This window comes from Corticium candelabrum, chromosome 6, assembly GCF_963422355.1.
Source record: "Corticium candelabrum chromosome 6, ooCorCand1.1, whole genome shotgun sequence".
NCBI lineage: Eukaryota > Metazoa > Porifera > Homoscleromorpha > Homosclerophorida > Plakinidae > Corticium > Corticium candelabrum.
The window spans coordinates 5,496,904-5,517,340 of NC_085090.1; the positions used below are offsets into that span (position 1 = coordinate 5,496,904).

A 20,437-nucleotide genomic window follows, 5' to 3' on the forward strand; every position below is an offset into this window, starting at 1 on the left:
CCATCTTTCGTAAGGTGCTCTGTCTGCCTTCGCAAAAGTCTGTGACAATGTGAAAGTATCGTTTGCAAAGTGCAGTGTTGACACTCTCGCATTCCCGATAAGATCGCAATCCTTTGTCGTCTAGTGTGGACGCGGTTAAGTGACATTAATTAAGTAGATCACACTACAAATTGCCATAATTGATAAATGTGATTAAATTGATATTAACTAGTATAAGTCATCTGTAAGAATGGTCGACAGATGCTAATCCAGTTGTGTTATTTATCTGTTTTATTTAACCTAGTGTTGTGCTACTTCTATGTCTATTTGCCACATTCTTGTTACAGCTCTGCAACGTTTAGCAGATTGCTACAGGCAAATGAAAAACTTTGAAGTTGCAGAGCGACTGTATACTAAAGAGCTTAATTGGAGGAGAGAACGGGGAGGAGATGATACAAGCATTTCAACTGGTATGTGTTCTGTTCGTCTGCTAGAATTTGATTTCTTGCTAATTTAACGCAAAACAAATAACAATTTGTTGCATGCATAATAAAGTAAAATATTGTTGGTAGGATTTACATCTGCACCTCAATTTAGTGTTACATTGTTATCTTCCATAAACTAATTTGTACATCAATGTACATGTACAACTCTACTCTACAGTTACATCGAGGCCATACCAATAGAATTTCTTGATACTCGTATTCGTCCGTCTTACTTTGAGGTTAACCAAAATGAGAATGGAAATTGATGTGGGCATGCGTTTTGATATTGATAAAATGAAATGGTACATACATCCATAGTCAATGCATGAGTGCGTATTAATGGTTCCACAAGTGTTAACACTAAATGTGGTTCATCGGTTAGTTCCTCGTTGGTACAAGGTCTCAGCCATGCTTCGGGGATTAGGGACACAATTGTATACAGGCGCCATTTTTACCCGAAGCCCGGATTTCCGGGCTAAGGGTTTAGTAATTGTTCGATGACCGACCGACCGACCGCGCGACCGTATTGATGCTCGATTAGCGCAGATGCGAATGAAGTTATTCCGACCTATAAAGGAGAAGTGGTGTCATTACCGACCAATAGACGACCGTGATGTCATCATGAGGCTCCTCTTTCTTCTCTTTGTTTGGTAGGCATCAATAAGACGTCTAGCTAGAGAAGCGGCACAAACGATGAGACGCCTAGAGAAGCTGCACAAAGAAGGAGACGTCTACATTGTTGTGATCTGGAAATTCGGTGGTGAGCTGCTTGTTTGCTCTCCACTTGTAACATATGCTTCCCACCAACAAACAGAACAATGATCACGCGCATTACTTCATGACGTAAGGTGAAGATGGCCAGCCTGCCGGGCGTCGAGGCTCTCCGACTTGTAACATTTGGCTTGTTCCAGCACTTCGAAACAGCTGCATTTGTAGTATCGTTCATGTTTTCGTCATTACGACAACTACCAGACGTCTAGAGAAACTATACAAACAAACAGACGTCTAGTTTGTTGTGAGCTAGAAAATCGGTGGAGAGCTTTAGAAACAACGCCTAATCTAGATAGACTCGTACCCAGTCTTCCTCCTCGCGTGCGTTCCACGTGTTTTAGCATGTGCTTTTTGTTCCACTAGCCAAGGTAACTAAAAGCACATGACAAAACAAGTGGAGCGCGGTCGAGGAGGAGGTCTGGGTACGAGTCTATCTAGGTACACATTTGTAACGTTCATGTTTTCCCACATCTAATTGGTTTTGGCTCTGGTGTTACCTATCCCACGCCTAAAACCGCCCATAGTGGTTCCTTACGACCTCAAAAGCGGCACAAACAATCAGACGCCTAGTGAAGTTGCACAAAGAACCAGAAGTCTAGAGAGCAAAGGCTGTAACATTATGCTTGTTCCATCAATAGTGTCATTTTCTGTAAGCCCAAAACATTGTAAATGCATGAAATCGTGTTTTATTCACTGCAAATCAGTGCTGCGTCTTTTGTACACCTATCTAGCCCAAAGTTGGATTTCGTATGTGCTCTAGGACTTTCGCTGTGCGTGGCGGTTGGTGTTGTTTAGAACATTCTGTCAGCGCGACGAATTACCTCCGAAGTGCATACCGGCCGAGGGTTTGCACTTCTAATGCTTCTTCATTTAGAATAGTTGCAGGCATGTTGCAAACTAAAATATATCAGTTTTAGCTTCTTCTAGTTTCAAAAATTCAAAACTTTTGCTAATCGATTAATGAAGAGGTCAATCTGCATGCTCCAACGTTTAAGATGAATCTATTGTCTATACAGAAAAGAGAAAATTTGAAGTTAAATTGATTTCAACTCTATTTTAGATAGAAGCTAATTGCAATGATTACTGCTTTGTAGCTTCTATTTGAAGGGCCTCCCAAGGATGTTTTACTTATTACTAGAAATGTATAAGTGTATTTCAAAGAAGGCTACCTGGAAGTCTATATGGACATCCAACAACGTACATTGTAAAAGCGATAGACAAAGAAATGTGGAATCTATAGCATTGGAGAAAACAAGAAGTTTGTCCGAGTCTTATCGTATACAGCTACAGTATAGCGATTTAAAAGTTAGAGGTTAGGAATGAGGGGAAAACTGCATGTACCAATATAATAGTAAATCTCTATATAGAGTTAGTTACGGATCTCTACGAGATCAATTTACTGTCTATAGACGATGGAAAAGTATTAATCAATTTTAACTCAACTCTACTACAGCTACAAGTTACTCACAATGAATATTACTTCATAGCCTTCATTTGAAACGACGTTCGACGGATGTTGACGTACATGCGGCAAAGATATGGGCACGTTCTTCTCTACTTTCTCAAGCAACTGAGAATTTTTACGCAATCGTCAACATTTTTATCTTTATATTAAAATGGCAGCGCATGGTTTTCGTGAGAGGAATGATGTCATACCTAGAGGCGTATCGTGACCTCTAGAAATTGGTGCCTAGACTTCACGATTCTACGAGACACGCTTACGTTTTGGTTTTTAATTGACTGATACGGTAGAATCAGTGGCAGATCAAGAATGGAAGAAAGGCTGGTGCACATACTATATACAGCTTTCGTCCTCACACGTATGTACAGTTCGCAATTATTATGACGACGCCAAGAAATAATTGGGCTATAGCTAGGTGCGCGTTTCTTTTACCTAATCCAGCTAATCCATATTAGATGGATTACTAATCCAGAATAGTCGGATTAGGTAGACGAATGAGAGACGGAGCGAAGCAAAGAAGCGTCTTGGATGTGATGAACATGCGCACTGAGTTTGGCTCGCCAAGATGGATATGCCGTGTGGAAACGAGTCTCGAACTGTCAGCGTTCTGACTAATTCCTTACTGCTTAGGTTGAGAATGGCTTCTCTGCTAAATCGACCGTTTATTTTCGAGTGCTATCAACAACTGAGCGTGCGCAAATCTTATCTAGTCCGTCTAATCCGCGTATCGGCTGTATGAGCTGGATTAGCTAATGCAGCATCTCCGAGAAGAAGAAAGAAATGCACGCAAAGGTCATCCATGTAATCCATCTAATGTGGATTAGCTGGAGTAAGTGAAAGAAACGCGCCCCAGTTATGGTAACTCTGGAGGGATCTTGTGTTTTAGTTCAATTTTAGTCGAGCGCAATTGAAACTTTACCTTTACTCGTTGAGATGTTCCTGCACGACAGCACACCTGCCAGGTCAGAAAGAGTGGCCGTGGCGCGAGGGTCGAGACCCCGGGCCTCTGCGCATGCGCCACTTGCTTTTGGTTCTGTTTTTCAGGGCACAGGTATTTTTAGGCCGGATGCCGGTCCAAACGAGGTTTGTTCTTTGAGCAAACCTTCGGTCCAGGTACGGTAACCAGACTTGAGACTGTACTCTAAGTCTGCCGATCACGAACGGTTGCGTGACTGTCCGACGGGACAGACCGCAGCTTGCAAAGACGAGGGAGTCCTCGGGAAGCATGCCCTTAAAAAATTGGTGTCCAGCGAGCGTCCGGATGGTGTCTTCACAAAGATCCTACATCATTACGCCATGATGCTTGTGTTCTCTACATTATATGTATTATAAGTGTACAGCGGTAATGACACACACCAGGAGGCTAATTGTGTTGACCAGCGTGCAAGATGCCTAGCAGGCAACTTTATGTATGCCTCGAACACCTTCCCTTTCACCGACCCAACTCGTTGATGGTAGAGTCGTCTATGCCACGGGCCTTGCAGTATACATATATGGTAGTGGCAGCGATTCGGAAGCTGTGGTCAGTAAACCATGAGCAATCTATCTCTGCTGACGACAACGCCCGCTGCGCCTCTTGCACCAGTCTGACGTGGTATAGAGGACAGCCGTCGCTAAAGATAAACAGCGGTCCCGAACGAGTGCCCCTGACAGCCATGTATGCCAAGAGCGATGATACCGGCAGATATCATTGGCGCTCCGTCCAAGATAGACATCGTCACCGCGGCGGAAGAGGTCTGTCTTTGACTGCTTGAGGTGCAGACGCACAAGTGTTGGGTTCTCGTGAGAATCGGTTGTAATATCCTGAGGTGTGAGGTGAGATGCAGGGTGAAGGCCAACAATGATGACACGGTGAATTCGCCCGCCATCAGAAAACCGAAGAAACCCGTGCAGCAGGCTGCCCAGAGCAAAACGGTATCGTGGCTAAGAGGCTGCTAAGACCAGACGGCCTTGATCGCGCGCAGCTCCATCGGTGTGATGGGAAGGCGTTGACGGGTGTGGCGCTCACCCGAGGTGTGGTGTACTTCGCGCAGGACATATGTTAGTTGGGGAAGAGCAGACCCAAACGGATCTTCGTGGCCATATTGAACACGCAAGTGACGTACGGCAGGTAAGTAGCATTTGATGGTCTTGTGCGTAAGCTGCTGTTCTTTGAAAGCCATGACGAAAAGACACAGAGTACGCTTAGATGTAAGCAGTGGAATAATTGAGAGTCTTTGGCAGAATCGGCGGTACCGAGATTGCCCGGTAGCGTACGACCTCAGAGTCTCCGGAGCTAAGCCGAACGAAAAGAGTCGACTAGCCTTAACTTCCAGCTGTGTGAACTCCAGTTGTTGTACGACTGTTGCAAGAGCGCTAGGAATTGTCCCGAGACTTGATCCGGTGCTGAACGTAACTGTTGGTGAAAAGAGCGGGCTGTTAGTAGGTTGTTACGAGACAGGGCATCCGCGACGTGATTACATTTTCCCGGAATATGTATGGCCTGCCAAGTGAATAAAAAATGGGCTGCCACAAACGTAAGAATCCTCTGCAGGTGCATCACCAGCTTGTCGTGACAGGAGTAGTTACGCAAGGCGGACACAACAGTGGTATTGTCGCACTGAAACTGAATGCACTCGCCGTGCCATTGACGACCCTAAGCGACGCTAGCGGAAAGAACCGGCACGCACTCCTTTGCTGCGATAGTGCAATCACGCCACGCTATAGACCATTCCCATTGCAGCCAGTGCTCGCGCCAGACAGCCCCACAACCCCATAGACCAGAGGCGTTCGAACTCATTTGTAACGTTGGGGAATGCGAGACAAGAGTACGTAAAGAGCACGTGCCATTCCACCGGACAAGGAAGGTATCCCATCACAGTAGATCTACTCGCTCGTCCGCAGTTAGTCGAACCCAGTAGTGTTGGCGCTCGACGCGGCAAGATAAGTCGATAAGGCGGCGAATGAAACATCTGCCGGCCTTGGCTACCGACGCAGCGAGCTGTAGGGTTCCAACCAACGACAGCAGCTCTCTCTTGGTACAAGAGCGACGACCAAGCCAGTCGCTAACCATTCCACAGAGTTGTTGTAACTTTTCTTATGGCAGACATATCGTACCTGCATCCGACTTTAGCTGCAACCCCAGGAACTCAAGGCACGATGCCGGCCCCTTCAGCTTTTTTTGCGGCAACTGGAACCCTGAGGCAGTTGCACGTGCGAAGAGCAAAGTTCTCTGAGCACTCACTTGAGTTCGTCTCTCCGAAAAAATGGAAATCGTCCAGGTAGTGAATACCGGATGTGATCTCTCTGCGATACATGATCCAGAGAAGAGCGTCTGCCACGGCCGAGAATATCTTGAGCGCCGAGTGAAGACCGAAGGGGAGAGCACGATCAAGGTAGACCAGGCCCTTTCAGCGCACGCCCAACACGTTGAGATCATCTGGGTGTACTGGGATTTGGCGGTAGGCACTCTCTATGTCAAGCTTAGTCATCACCGCTCCAGGACCCAGCTGCAAAAGAAGCCGCGCTGCCTCATCGACACGAACATAGGACAGAGAGCATAGGTCCGTAGCGATGCCTTCGTTGGCGTTGGCCAGACGAGGTGAGGAGAGATCAACGATAAGGTGCCAGAGCCCTGGTTGGAAAGCAAAATTGCGTTGGCTGCCAATGAGGCTATGAGCGCAATGACACGGCTGCGGCGACAGGACTACGCATATACACTTTTTTTCGATGCTCGAGCTACGTTTCGGGGTAAAATTAACTCTGTCTAACTGCGTTAAACCGCATTGATATAGACGGTGTAGATGGTACTGTTGTACGTAAGTTGTTTCCACCCTGCACAGTGTGTAGACTCGTGACCATGGCAATATACCGCCCCTTCGTCATTCCCGGATATCCAATCCTCTATCGCGGCATCTAGAAGCCGTGCTGATCGCCAAAGCTGAGTACACCGAACTGCTACCAAAATTGACGTGGACGTACGACTAGAGAACAACAAGAAGGGGCGTGTCCACCTACGCAGGTTTCTCGAAGAGAAAGTCTACGCCTCTTTGACATACTTGAATCTTATGCGTGTTTCTCCTCATAAATCAATGGAGCGAAGGCTGACGCTAATTGCCATTGAGTTTCATTGCTCTAGCTTCAACATCTGTGAGAGGAGAGGGTCAAGTCTGCTGGGAGAAAACGGCTTCTAGCATCCTACTGTCGTTACAAAGAGCTTTTCCAGGGTCTTAAAACACAAGATTCATCCATAGTTACCATTCCCGTGTAGTTTTCGTGTAGTTTGCCTGCAAGATAACTGAGCTAGGCAGGCAATTGATTTGGTGTAGGCGGAGCTTAGAGCTACTGATGTATGAGCCTGGCACATGATCCGTACCTAACACACGTTTTCGCGGCTGCCAAAGCGACAGTTTGCCTGAAAGTAGCGCAGCACGAAGTTTCACGATGAAGCCTACAATTTGAAATATGTTTGTATTTCCTTTGGAGTTCTTCTATTATTAAAGCAAGAATTGAGTTTAAAGAGTATTAACAGATTTTTGTCACAAAATGTCGCAAATTAAAATATTTGCACACGATGGGAACATTAAGGAAAGGTTGATATAGAATATAGTAGATCAGTGATCGAAAGAGATTGAACTATGAACGCGGTGAAAGAGAAGGCAAACAAGATGATTAGTCAATAGTATGGTTGAAAATGAAAGAATCTAGATTATATTAATTTACACAAAATTGAATATTATGATTGTTTTGTAGTGCTAAATAACCTTGCTCTCACATATCGAGAAGAGGGGAAATACAACGAGGCGATAAAGACATACGTAGAGTCGCTCGAGCTGGATAGGCGATGCGATGACGGGAATCTAGTGGACATGTCTACGAGTACGTAATGGAAAGATGCAGCGATTTTCGCTTTCCTAATTGTACATGTTGGGATATTTGAGAGATGGAAATTATAAGTCAATCTTTTCTATTTTAGCTCTCATCAATCTTGGTTACTGCTACGGAGTGAGCGGGAAACTTGAGAAAAGTTTGAGTTTATTGGAGGAGGCAGTCACAATCAGCCGATCATGCTACTCATCTTCTCATCCCTTCTTGGCAATTGGTAAGAATCGTGAGTCATAAAAGATATAAATACATATTTATTAATATTATCATGTTTACCTAGCTATATTTCACCTTTCCAGCACGTTCGATTTACTTGACAGAAAAAATGAAGCTTGGAAATTGGCAAGAGAAGCGTTGGATATTGCAAGCATATCATTACCGTCGTCACATTTTCACTTGGCCGTGTGTGAGTACAGTAGTCTAGACTTTCTTTTTAACGTAATGATCTGTAGACCGCGCTCACTCACCCAATCTGCATCACGTGATCATTTTCATGCAAGGTACAAGGTACCTCAAGCTCACCAGTAACTAATGTTAATCTCTGCTTAAGTATCCATGTCTAAATTTAAGTTATGAGCCTGTAACCACAACGTTTGCAAGACTTTGAGCATGATGCATTCATGGAATGAAAATATTGTCTCGCTTGCATTTGTGTTCAAGGATGGTCTGCTCTTGAGTGATGGTACTTCCTGTCAACTAATGTTCATTGCAACTTACCATGTTACAGATATGAACGGTTTGGGCAATTGTTGTCGATCACGAGGAAACTACGATGAAGCCATATCGTGGCATGAGAAAGCAAGACAATTGCTGCAACAACAACATCAATCACCTCGACGAGCCGAAGACGTTGCTACAAGTTAGTTTACATTTCTCTCTAACGTGAAGTTGGATTGCTGCAAATCGAATTAATAATTAGATTTATATTACTTGTCTCGCGACCATGACGAGAAAGGATGTTATGAAAAAGCTATAAAGTTGTGTTTGGAAGCACTAAAAATAGACCAAGAAAGTCATTCTCCAAATCTTCTTGAAATCGCAATTCGTAAGTTAATTGATTATCAATCCTCGTCACATCAGCTGGTTGTAATGTGAATGTGTGTAGATACGATGAGGTTAGGTTCGTATGAAATGAAGGCCTCAAGACTTGAAGCGTCTATAACCCATTTGCAATCTTCCTTATCATTTTTGCAAGACACACTACCTACTAGTCGTCACACCGCAGATTGTGCGTTGATCTCTTTTCGTCGTTCGTTTTCTGATTGTATGTGTTCAGGTCATTTTTACCTTGCTACGTCGCTTCTTGCTATGAAAGAAGCGTCCCAATCCAGTCTACATGTAGAGAAATGTCTTGAGATACGAAAGACGATTTTTCCAGTTGGTCACAGCAAAATAGGGGAAGGTGAGAAAACATGTCATACATTCATTCTTTAACTAATAAATCTATTAAACGATCACTCTTTCTTTCTATTTTGTTTCTAGCCGAGCGTCTCAAAGAACAAATTGAACGGCTGAATGAAAATGCAAGTGACTGACATGATATTCTTACTTTTCTGATTATAATTATGTGTTACGGTTTACTTGTGCATGTTCTTATTAAAATCGATGGGATTGGTTTGCATATCGCACAAACTCTCTAGGTATGGATAGGATTGCATGGAGCTTGCACCTTGACAATATCTTAGCCAACAGTTTGTACACTGTTGCACTCTTTCGTTTTCGTGACAAGATGATATGTAGGTTCAGTATGATGTTACACTGGTAGTTCAGACCCAGAAGTCTAGTCCGGTGTTCACTCATAATGGGTGGCTCGTGGCTAACGCACACTAGTTTGCCGTCAATTGCTCAATACTCTTTTGGAAACGTGTAGATATTACCGTTGCTGTTGACCATATCCTACTTTGCGAAGCAGCTGACTGTTTATCCAGAGTCTCGAAACAATTCTACCAGAAATCGACGACAGACTGAGACCATCATCATTACTGCTCAACAGCATTGCAAGTACGTGTACCAGGCGATCTAGGGAGGGGGAATGAGCAGGCTTGGGCGTTCCAACTTTGAGCACAAACTCAATCTTTTATGCAACTAGTACTCTTGTAGTCCTTTCATGCCTCGCCCATTCCCCCCAACTTGCGAGTGGCTACGCCTCTCCTGAGTACAGTACTTTACCACACTACACGTAAGCACCACGTGATAGCCTTGAATTCCAAATCTTGCTGGACTTGGGACACGAAACACCAAACGAGGGCACTAAAGTCGGTTCGGACGGAGATGAGAGTCCAATAATTTTATTTGGCTTATAGCGTTGCATGTCACGTTAGGCGTACAGAGTATATGTATACTTCTAATAAAACTGTGGTAAATACCCGAGGCCCGAATATCCGGGCTAAGGGTATAGTACAGTCGTCCGACGTGAAATCGTACGACCGTATTTTTACTCGATTAGCGCAGATACAAATGAATCTATTCCGACCAATGGACCAAATGTGGTGTCTTTACCGACCAACAGACGAACGTGATGTCATCATAAGGCTCCACCTCTCTTTGTTTGGTAGCTGCTAACAAGAATTCGGTCATCGGGCGTCCGTCCTGTACATGGTGTTCATTCCTTTGCTTAACGGGTTTAGAAACAATGGCTACAGTCTACATTTGCACGTGCATGTTTTCCAACAACCAGGCGTCTAGATAATGTGCGTCTATATTATTATTATTTGTTAGACAAATAATGTGCGTCTAGAGAGCGAAGGTGCTGAATAGGTGCCATGCGGTACGTGCCAAATGCGGTTAATTGTATAACATTTTGCTTGTTCTACAGTGTTTCTGCATAGTGGTTCTGCAGTCTGACAGCTTGAATTTCGGTGTGGCTGAGCCGCCGCGATGTTGTTGCAACCATCACTAGTGTCGTCTTCAACAGAAATTTGGCGCTCTACGGGAATTTGCGAAGGGGAACGTGCATTGTCCATGACAGCGCGTCTGCATGTTTGTTGGACAAAGCGACTGACCTCTAAGTACGCTAGTGCGTCTCTATTCAATTTTTTACGGTATCCAAAGTCAGAGCAAACACAGACGCCTAATCTACACTTGCACCTGCATGTTTTCCCATATTAATGTTTTGTTTTGGCTGTGGCGGCTCTAGGTTCATCTCATTACGACAACCAGTGGTTATTTAGCTATTTAGCGGTTAGACGGTGATAGATGTACTCTACGGTAGGCGTAACCACCACGTGAAGGGATGTCAATGGTGTCAATTCATGGGCGTTTGTGCCTTCTGATCCTCACCTGCCTTTTATACATACTGTACGCATGTTCTAGCATGTGGTGTGCATGTACACCATACATCCAGCCGAGGGTTTAGCACTGTAGTGCATTTCTATTCATTTAGCTAGAAGGTTTGCGCCATCCCCTCCCTTTTCGACTTCCGGACGACTGGAAAGGTCTGGCAAATTGCCTTTGAAGGTGTCGTTTGCCGCACTCAATTACTACCTGGAGGATTCCGGGAGACTAAAGATATCATTAGTGGTCGACATACATCACTGTCGACGCGGAGGTCACTGGTGGAACCGAGTGAAACCAGACCCTTTTCCCGTCTGAAGTCGAAATGAGGAGAGGCATATAGGAAGGCTACATGAAGTACTTTCGCGATGTAACACTGCCTAACTCGGTGAAAACTACTACTAGTTCACACGTAAATGTCAGTCGAGAGAAATGCTCAATCACGATAATACATATATACACATATGTGTGTGTGTGTGTGTGTGTGTGTGTGTGTGTGTGTGTGTGTGTTTGTGTGTGTATGAAGGAGAAATTTCAAAGCGTATGAAGTACGACACCCAAGTGTTTTCATTGGGTACTCTCTTTTTTCCACTTGCAGTTAAATCATTTGGGACATGGTCGGATGTCAGCTTGAATACATTAAAGACTATAGCATCTAAGACTGTTTCTGTTAATTCTATTCCTTTAGTCAGTCTTTAAATAATTTGTTGCAGCAATTGTCAGTTACGTTGTGGTCGTATAATGCATGCATGATTCTAAGTAGATTGTTGTTAGACAATAATGACATTAATGTTAGTTTATGGGATTTCCCTCTATCGTAGATTGGTTGTATTGAAATATATATTTGGCTATATATATATCTGCTCTTACGGAGGCAAAAGCCATGTTCACAATACAACGCTGACGTTGACGCTGACGATGATGCTACCGTGACCGTCATATCGTGAACATGTCAACGTCGACGATGATCGTCGCAGCGTTCGTCCAGCGTTCTTGACGCTGGAGTTGACTCGATTTCAACTCTGGCGTGTATTCTGCAAGTGTACCAACGTAACCGGAAAACACGTAACTACTTTATACAAATCAAAGATCCGTCCTATTAAATCCCGGATTTGGCATGGAGGGTCTAATCGACAGCGTGCGGGGTTATCCTTGTCTTCGGCACGTGCATTTAAAAGAATACAAAGACCTGCCGCCTTCGTTCAAAGATTGGTCTGACCCACATTTGCCGCTGTTGAGATTCTCTAGCTCTACGCCTACGGCGGCGAATGAGAAGTAGAAAAATTACAAGTTCTTCGTCCATCTATGATACACACGTGGTATCACAATAACGTGCGTTAGCATGCTCTCAACGCTCGAGTTACCAGACACGTGCTGGCAAACGTCTCATGACGCTCACAGAAAAATATTGTAAATGGTACAACGTCATCGCTAGCGTCAGCGTCAACGTCCAGCGTCAACGTCCTGCGTCATCGTCACCGTCGTATTGTGAACTAGGCTAAAGGCTGCCAGTTTACTACCACGTCACATTCTAAAGTCTCATCGTGACAGTCTACATCTCCTTTCTGCATATTCCAAATCGTCGATGTAGTATCCAGGTGCTGGCCATCCGGGGGTTTGATCCTGGTAGATCTTTCAATAGCGAACCACGAGATATTACACTGGCGACGAGGATGGCGACGCTTGGGCGATTGGCAGAATTCGATGAAGCCAAAGACAACTGGCGGCAGGACGCCGAACGGATGCAGCAGTTCTTCGTGGCTAACGAGATAGAAGATGCCGCCAGAAAGCGCGCCATTTTTTGAGTAACGTGGGAGCTCGTACGTATACACTGTTGAGAAGCTTGTTACATCCGGACAAGCCAGGAGAAAAGCCGTTTGCAGACATCTGTGCCACGTTGGATTTCCATTTCCACCCAAAACCTTCTACTACGATGCAACGTTTCAAATTCAACAGCAGAAGCCGCCAGCCAGGTGAGTCAGTGACGAATTACGTAGCCGAATTACGTAGGCGGCCGAATATTGTGAGTTTGGGGATTCGTGGAGTGATTTGCTGCGAGATAGACTGGTAGTGGGAGTTCAAGATGAGAGGATTCAGAGACGGTTGCTGTTAGAGAGAGATCTGAAATTCCAGAAAGCGTGCGAGGTGGCTCAAGCGATGGAGTGGGCAGCTAAGAATGCTGAGCAGTTGAGTGCTAGCGCAAGTGTGGATGTCAAGCCTGAGACACTACCAGTGGTTGTCCAAAATGTAAACAGCCAGAAACCCACTCTGTCAAGCTGCTATCGATGTGGCTACAAGGGCCATGTTCCATCAACCTGTCGTTTTAAGTCAGCAATTTGTCACGGGTGTAAAAAGATGGGGCACATACTTAGAGCATGCAAGGCCAAAGGGAAGAGTGGCAAGCAAGAACACCGAGCAGCTGTAGTAGAACAGGAATGGGAATTACCTGAGGATGGTGAACAGTCACAACAGTATCATCACTATATGACTCAAAAAGTGAGTAAAGAGGAGATAGTAAATTCTTTGGAGTCAAACCAGAGGCCCTGGTTCACTCCAGTGATGATAGAAGGAGAAAAGCTTGACATAGAAATCGACACTGGTGCATCAGTGTCACTGATCAGTGAAGCTGTTTATAGGCAGCTGTGCAAAAAGCAGCGCCCTGCATTGCGTAATACAGTTATTGTCCTGAAGACCTATACAGGAGAGAAATTTCTTTTGCTGGGGAGGATCATAGTCAAGGCAAGTACCCCTCAGGCCAGAAAGGGAGTAGAGCTACCATTACTACTCGTGAAAGGAAGTGGCCCTAGTTGGTTTGGGCGTGACTAGCTGAGTGAACTGAAAATGAACTGGCAAGCATCCAACCAGGTTTTGCGACTGGATAGAGAGGAGCTGGATGGTATCCTGGAGCAGTATGAGGAGGTATTTAGAGATGAACTAGGGCTCCTTAAAGGTGTGGAAGTCAAAATCCATGTAGAAGCTCAGGCAACTCCCCGTTTTTTCTATCGTGCAAGAAACGTACCACATGCAATCAGAGAACAAGTGGAAGAAGCTCTTTGCAAATTGGTGGACGCTAGAATTTTCAAGCCTGTACGGCACTCTGAATGGGCAGCACCAATAGTCCCAATTTGAAGGCAGATGGCTCTATTAGAGTTTACGGGGATAATAAAATGACATTCAATCAAGTAGCAAAACCTGATAGTTATCCCCTGCCACGGATAAATTACCTTCTTGCACGATTGGGTGGAGCAGAGGTTTTTAGAAAAGTCGACATGTCACAAGCGTACCAACAGCTGGCAGTGGACGAGCATTCAAAACTCTTTGTCACTATAAACACCCACAAAGGGTTATTTCAATATAATCGATTCCTTTTTGGTGTGTCTGCGGCTCCAGCCATATTTCAACGCACAATGGAGAATCTGTTGCAAGTTATTGAGGGGGTGATAGTATATCTTGCATTGATGATATCCTAGTGACTGGGAAGTGTCAGGATCAGCATTTACAGCGGTTAGAGGAAGTCCTCAAGAGGTTGTCCGCGGCAGGGCTGCGACTCAAGAGAGTGAAATGCCAGTTCATGGTTCCCTCAGTGCAGTATTTGGGAGTTACCGTCGATGCAGAAGGCACTCATCCGAATAAAGACAAAGTTAGAGATATCCAGGAAGCTCCCGCACCAACATCTGTGAAAGAACTCAAGTCTTTTCTTGGGTTACTAAACTATTACAGCAAGTTCCTCCACAATATTTCAAGTGTATTGGCACCACTATACAAATTACTGAAGAAGGGAGTGAAGTAGCACTGGGGAAAAGAACAGGAAACGGTATTCAAGGAATCTAAAAGAGTATTGATTTCTCAAAAAGTTTTGATTCATTACGATGCATGAAAGCCTCTCATCCTAGCGTGTGATTCATCACAAGTAGGTATTGGGGCGGTATTGTCTCACCAGGAAGACGATGGCAGTGAACGTCCCATAGCTTTCGCTTCGAGGACGTTGACGACTGCAGAACAAAAATAGCACACAGATAGAACAGGAAGGCATGACGGTAGTGTTCGAAGTTACAGGTTTTTACGAATACATCTATGGAAGACATTTTACATTAGTCTCAGATCATGAACCACTTCTGACCCTGTTTAATGAAAGAACTGGAGTGTCCGAAATGGCGTCAGCAAGGATTCAAAGATTGGCCCTCAAGTTATCTGGCTACCATTACACTTTCAGGCATAAACCAGGAATCATAAATGGTAACGCTGATGGATTGAGCAGACTGCCATTAAGAGGACCGCCAGATGTTTTAGAGGAGTCGCCACCACCCGAAGTTGTTAGTCTCTTGCATCGGTTGGAAGTTCTTGAAAGTCCTGTATCCGCACACGAAATCAAACGGTGGACACGTGAAGATCCTGTACTAGCGAGAGTGTTGAAATACGTGCTGCAAGGATGGCCCGCTAACTTACTAGGTGATTTTGCAGTCGCAATGAAGCCGTACAAATCTAGGGCAAATGAATTGTCAGTGCAAGATGGTTGTGTTCTGTACGGCGCCCGTGTGTTAGTGCCCGAGAAAGGAAGGCATGCAGTGCTCTCACAACTGCATGATGGGCACCCAAACTGTTCAAGAATGAAAGGGATTGCAAGAACCATAGTTTGGTGGCCAAGGATTGATTCTGAAATAGAAGGAACTATTCGGAAGTGTCTTACATGCCAGCAGCAAGCGAGAGCACCGACATTAGCTCCGCTGTGTGCATGGGAATGGCCAGAAAAGCCGTGGAGTAGATTGCATGCCGACTATGCAGGGCCGCTTATGGGAGCATACTTTTTGTCATTGTGGATGCTCGCACCAAATGGATGGATATTCACTACACGGGCAATTCTTGTTTTGTATCACAGCAGTTCGAAGGATTTATAAAGGGCAGCGGTATTAGGCATGTTCGAACAGTACCCTATCATCCCGCCTCTAATGGCCTTGCACAGAGGGCAGTGCAGTCGTTTAAAGCTGGCATGCGGAAGCAATCATCAGGGTCTATAAAAACCAAGTTTGCAAAATTTTTACTCAACTATCGTACCGCCACGCATACAACCACTGGAGTTGCACCAGCGCAACTATTAATGGAGCGAAGGCTGACACCATCCATAGACAGGCTGTTCCCGGATGTGACGAGGAAAGTGGTCCAAACACAGTTACAACAGAAGAATTACCATGACCGGTATGTTACATACCGTCCATTTCAGGTGCAAGACAGAGTATTTATCAGGAACTATGCAAATGGCCCAATTTGGGTACCTGGGGTGATATTAGCCGTCACGGGTCCACTGTCTTATGAGTGTCAATTAGTCGATGGACGTCGAGTACGCCGACACCAAGATCAGTTGCGGAAGAGGGAGGTAGAAGTAACACCTCCAGTAGTTAGGGAAGGACTGAGTTGTGGTGAAGGACTACGAGAGATAGTGGACAGTTTTCAGAAGGCACCAGACCCTGTGGTTGCTGGTGGTCCTTTCGACCTAACACTAGAGGATTCTCTAGATACACCAGAAGAGCCAGAAATCTGGGCACCGATGCCAAGTCCACCTACAGTAAGTGAAAGGGAACTGTCACCTGAGCCAATGTCAACGCCGGAATCGGTAGCACCAAGACGATCGACAAGGATTCGGAAGGAGTCGAACCGATTAGACTTGTGATTGTAAATTGACAGAGTTGTTGTTGTGTTGCGTAGTTAGCTAAAGGTAGTGGGAAGGGGTGTAGTATCCGGGTGCTGGTCATCCGGGGGTTTGATCCTGGTAGTAGATCTTTCAATAGCGAACCACGAGATATTACAGTCGACATTACAGCCACTAAAAGCGATAGACAGACTTCTAATTCCGCACGAACCAAGTGGCCAAAAGATTTCAGCGCAACCCCTACAGTGCGCTAGACTAAAATGTGACGCGTTTATTTCCACTGTAGCAAAATACAATTTGAAAGCAAGTCATAGCCAACAGCTGCCAAGCTACAAGTGCCATCTACCCAATAATCTACAACAACTTGACCAGAAGCACGACGACAACAACAGTCACACAACAAGCAAGATGATCGACGAGCAGTACAAACTAACAGTCATCTGACTCTCATATTACTGAGAAACTGCTGGTGGAAAGTCGCCAATCTCACCTTGTTCCGTCACAGGGGATCCATTCAGACTGTATGAAATAAGCAGTTTCATCCTCAACTGTTGCTATAAAAATAATGAATATTAATTAAAAGACAAGCAACAAAGCATATAATCTGTGACTCAATAAAGACAACCAAACAAACCTTGCTAATGGGAATCTTCGCTAATTCAAATTACCTTTGGCGTCCTGCCTTGCGTACCCACATCTTATTGGGTACGTTATGATTACAGTAGAACCTCACTAATCTGACAGCCTCTTGCCAAGCCCTGTTCAGATTACTGAAGTTGTTTGGATTTCAAAATGCCAAAACACGTAGCCTTCCCTTGGAGGTCCAGACTTTGCCTCGAACCTTGGGACATTTGCATATCTCTACACATATGTCATGTTTGTAGTAAATAACACCGCTGCAACGACTACATGCACTTCTAAATAATGTAACAGTCAGGACTTATAATACAGTATAAGATGAATAACAATCCGCCATCAATTTGGCCTCACCAAGATATGTTGACATCATAATATATCTATGTGGATCAAGCATCATGGCAATGTGGAGGTCACGCAGATGAGGTCACAAGATTGTAACCACTGTTTGCCGTCTGTTGTGCCTACCCTGTCAGACAGGGAGGTTAATTAATGAGAATGAGCCTGTAGCAGGTGGGTAATATGGTAAACATAGAGCAATTATCCAATAATGATGTCCAACAGCCAAACAAAATCCACCAATATGATTTCAGCGACAATTTTTAGCAAGCCGCCAAAATAAATTCCCTCCAATGTTCATCTAAGACGTCAATCAGATACGCGTTTTCTGAAAACTAGATAACCGCAACCCGGATGAGGCAGCCCAATAGGATCTGGGTACGCAAGGGAGGGCACCAAAGGTAATTTGAATTAGCAAGGATTCGGATTGGCGAGGTTCGACTATATCTAGTTTCCAGAAAATGCAAGTATCTTACTATTTTAAATCATGACTGTCACATTATTTAGAAGTACATGTAGTTGTTGCAGCATTGTCGTTTACCACAAACATGACACATGTGTAGAGATAACATAAATGCGCCAGTGGTATAGGTGTCCGAGGCATGGTCTGGATATCCAAGGTTATGCATTTTGGCCTTTTGGTAATCCAGACAACTACACTAATCCGAACAAGGCTTGGCACGGGACTGTTCGGATTAGCAAAGTTTTACTGTACTCATGCATGCCACAGCCACCATTGTAGCCAAACAAACAGTTTCATACTTGCATTATCAACAGACTACCATAAAGCAAATACCTAAACTATAACAATCCACACACACACAAACAAACACACAGACACAGACACAGACACAGACACAGACACACAGACACACACACACACACACACACACACACACACAGACACACACACACACACACACACACACACACACACACACACAGACACACACACACACACACACACACACACACAGACACACAGACACACACACACACACACACACACACACACACACACACAAACACACACACACACACACACACACACACACACACACACACACACACACAGACACACACACACACACACACACACACACACACACACAAACACACACACACACACACACACACACACACACACACACACACACACACACACACACTTACCCGTTGAGGATTCACAACCTGAATGATTTGTGTCACACTGCCAGAATTAGAAGGTGGAATTACATTCCCAGATGGTGATTGAATGTTCAACTGGAATGCCTTGGAACAGACACACACAGAGATAGATAGACAGGCATCATTCTCACTTTCCTGTTGTAAGGAATACCTTTGGTACTGCTACTTGAAATAGAAAGTCCGTCATTGCTACAGGTTGGGAGTTACAAGCAAACATTGAGATGTCGACCATGTTGCTGGGATTGTTGGCAATTTTTGAGAACGAAAATTCAACTGTCAATCCATTCTTGTTGAACACAGTCATTGAAGGTATGGAACCTAAGAAATCCATAGTTCAGACATACAAACTGATAAACAGGCTGTACATACAGACAAACAAATTTAAACAAACAGACAAAGATACGCGATAAAGCATGCCTGTATCAGTTGAAGGTGGGGTTCCGCCACCCAATAAATCCATTTAGCCTGAGCCAGAAGATGGAGCATTAGACTGCACAGGCTGAACTGCAGCTACAAATAGAAACCAAATATAAACTATCGCCAATCATGCAAACATATAGACAAACAAATTATATACGCATAAACAAGAAAGAAACAAAGAGACAGAAAAGAAACCAGAAACCATAAAAGAAAAGCTTACTCAAGTAGACATACATACAGAAAGACAGGCAGACAGACAGACAAAAAGATAAAAAACAAACATACAACAAATAAACCAACAGAGACACACACAGAGATAAACAGACAGATAAATAGACAAACATGTAAACAAACAAGCAGACAGACAGATACCAGCCAGCCAGCCAAATACACACACACACACACACACACACACATACACACACACACACACACACACACACACACACACACACACACACACAAACACACACACACACACACACACACACACACACACACACACACACACCAAGCATATGGCACGAAGTAAATGCCAAACCTACAAATGTCACAATACGATAATGTCACAAGAGTCTCATTCAGTTCACACATTCTGTTTCACAATTATTTGTCCTCCTCACCTGGTGCTGATACAGACAGACCTCCCAAGATGTCCAGCAGCTCATTGCCAGCTTGACTGGACACTGGCTGTTCAGCTACTGCTTCAGAATATCCCAACAAATCTAGAAGACTGGCCTAAATGTTACATTACAGTATTGATTAGTGACTTCCATTACAGAGTTCTGATTCAAACGTTACTTCTTGAGATGCAGGTTTAATAGGTAGTGGTGCTGCTTGTAAACCAGGTAAAGTTGCTCCATTTGCTGTACAAGACGAAAGGAAATGTACATTTACAATGTACCAGCAATTAAATCAAATCATGACTCATGCAACCCACAAATCTTACCTTCTGTAGGTAGAGACTCTCATGCTCCGTTTGTGTCATTGACACTAGCTGACGCCTTAACATCTGCCGATGGCATCCTTTCTAACAAGGCTGATCTAACACAATAATGAGATGGTGAATAGGTTATTAATGTATACACCCACAAGCATACCCACATGCACACGCACATACTCACACACACAACTACACCCACGTACACACAGCAAGAAATCACAACGTGTACCATCATTAATACCTCATGTGATTAAATGCACTAAAGAGCTGTGAGTATTCAACCGATCGTTGCTGCAGTTCGACATTCAAATTTGCTCCATATTGAGCAACTAAACCCTGAATACGTCTACACATATCAGACCATACATTAATTAATTAATACACCCAGACATAATCCATTGCTACAAAGCCAGTCAGATGAACACAGACAAACA

The 20,437-nt window shown here is 44.3% G+C and overlaps 3 protein-coding genes and 2 long non-coding RNA genes across 5 annotated transcripts; 3 read left to right on the forward strand and 2 right to left on the reverse strand.

Annotated features, from left to right (window-relative positions):
• The first annotated feature begins 358 nt into the window (after positions 1 to 358).
• On the forward strand, positions 359 to 9,226 carry LOC134180840 (kinesin light chain-like). Its single transcript, XM_062648027.1, has 9 exons — positions 359 to 449; positions 7,429 to 7,554; positions 7,652 to 7,777; positions 7,841 to 7,966; positions 8,288 to 8,419; positions 8,480 to 8,605; positions 8,666 to 8,788; positions 8,837 to 8,962; positions 9,043 to 9,226. The coding sequence occupies exons 1-9, from the start codon at positions 359 to 361 to the stop codon at positions 9,093 to 9,095; spliced, it is 1,029 nt and encodes a 342-aa protein (XP_062504011.1). The 3' UTR covers positions 9,096 to 9,226.
• A 3,764-nt stretch (positions 9,227 to 12,990) lies between these two features.
• Positions 12,991 to 13,659, forward strand: LOC134180841 (uncharacterized). Its single transcript, XM_062648028.1, has one exon. It carries the CDS (start codon positions 12,991 to 12,993, stop codon positions 13,657 to 13,659), a length of 669 nt encoding a protein of 222 aa, XP_062504012.1.
• A 1,205-nt stretch (positions 13,660 to 14,864) lies between these two features.
• Positions 14,865 to 15,728, forward strand: LOC134180842 (uncharacterized protein K02A2.6-like). The gene has a single exon (XM_062648029.1). The coding sequence runs from the start codon at positions 14,865 to 14,867 to the stop codon at positions 15,726 to 15,728; it is 864 nt and encodes a 287-aa protein (XP_062504013.1).
• Positions 15,729 to 16,747: 1,019 nt separating this feature from the next.
• On the reverse strand, positions 16,748 to 18,951 carry LOC134181544 (uncharacterized). The gene is made up of 3 exons (XR_009970167.1): positions 18,792 to 18,951; positions 18,626 to 18,724; positions 16,748 to 17,031 (listed from the first exon to the last, which is right to left on the reverse strand). It is a non-coding gene; the product is annotated as an uncharacterized LOC134181544 (long non-coding RNA).
• A 116-nt stretch (positions 18,952 to 19,067) lies between these two features.
• On the reverse strand, positions 19,068 to 20,329 carry LOC134181546 (uncharacterized). Its single transcript, XR_009970169.1, has 5 exons — positions 20,245 to 20,329; positions 20,010 to 20,104; positions 19,862 to 19,926; positions 19,684 to 19,798; positions 19,068 to 19,150 (listed from the first exon to the last, which is right to left on the reverse strand). It is a non-coding gene; the product is annotated as an uncharacterized LOC134181546 (long non-coding RNA).
• Between the last annotated feature and the right edge of the window lie 108 nt (positions 20,330 to 20,437).

What these genes read in the sequence shown, in the direction of transcription:
- LOC134180840 (XM_062648027.1), top strand. Translation starts at nt 359, where the DNA reads ATGAAAAACTTTGAAGTTGCAGAGCGACTGTATACTAAAGAGCTTAAT. An exon ending in TGATACAAGCATTTCAACTG is followed by an intron (nt 450 to 7,428) that starts GTATGTGTTCTG and finishes ATTGTTTTGTAG; the next exon opens with TGCTAAATAACCTTGCTCTC. An exon ending in AGCCGAAGACGTTGCTACAA is followed by an intron (nt 8,420 to 8,479) that starts GTTAGTTTACAT and finishes ATTAATAATTAG; the next exon opens with ATTTATATTACTTGTCTCGC.
- LOC134180841 (XM_062648028.1), top strand. Translation starts at nt 12,991, where the DNA reads ATGGAGTGGGCAGCTAAGAATGCTGAGCAGTTGAGTGCTAGCGCAAGT.
- LOC134180842 (XM_062648029.1), top strand. Translation starts at nt 14,865, where the DNA reads ATGACGGTAGTGTTCGAAGTTACAGGTTTTTACGAATACATCTATGGA.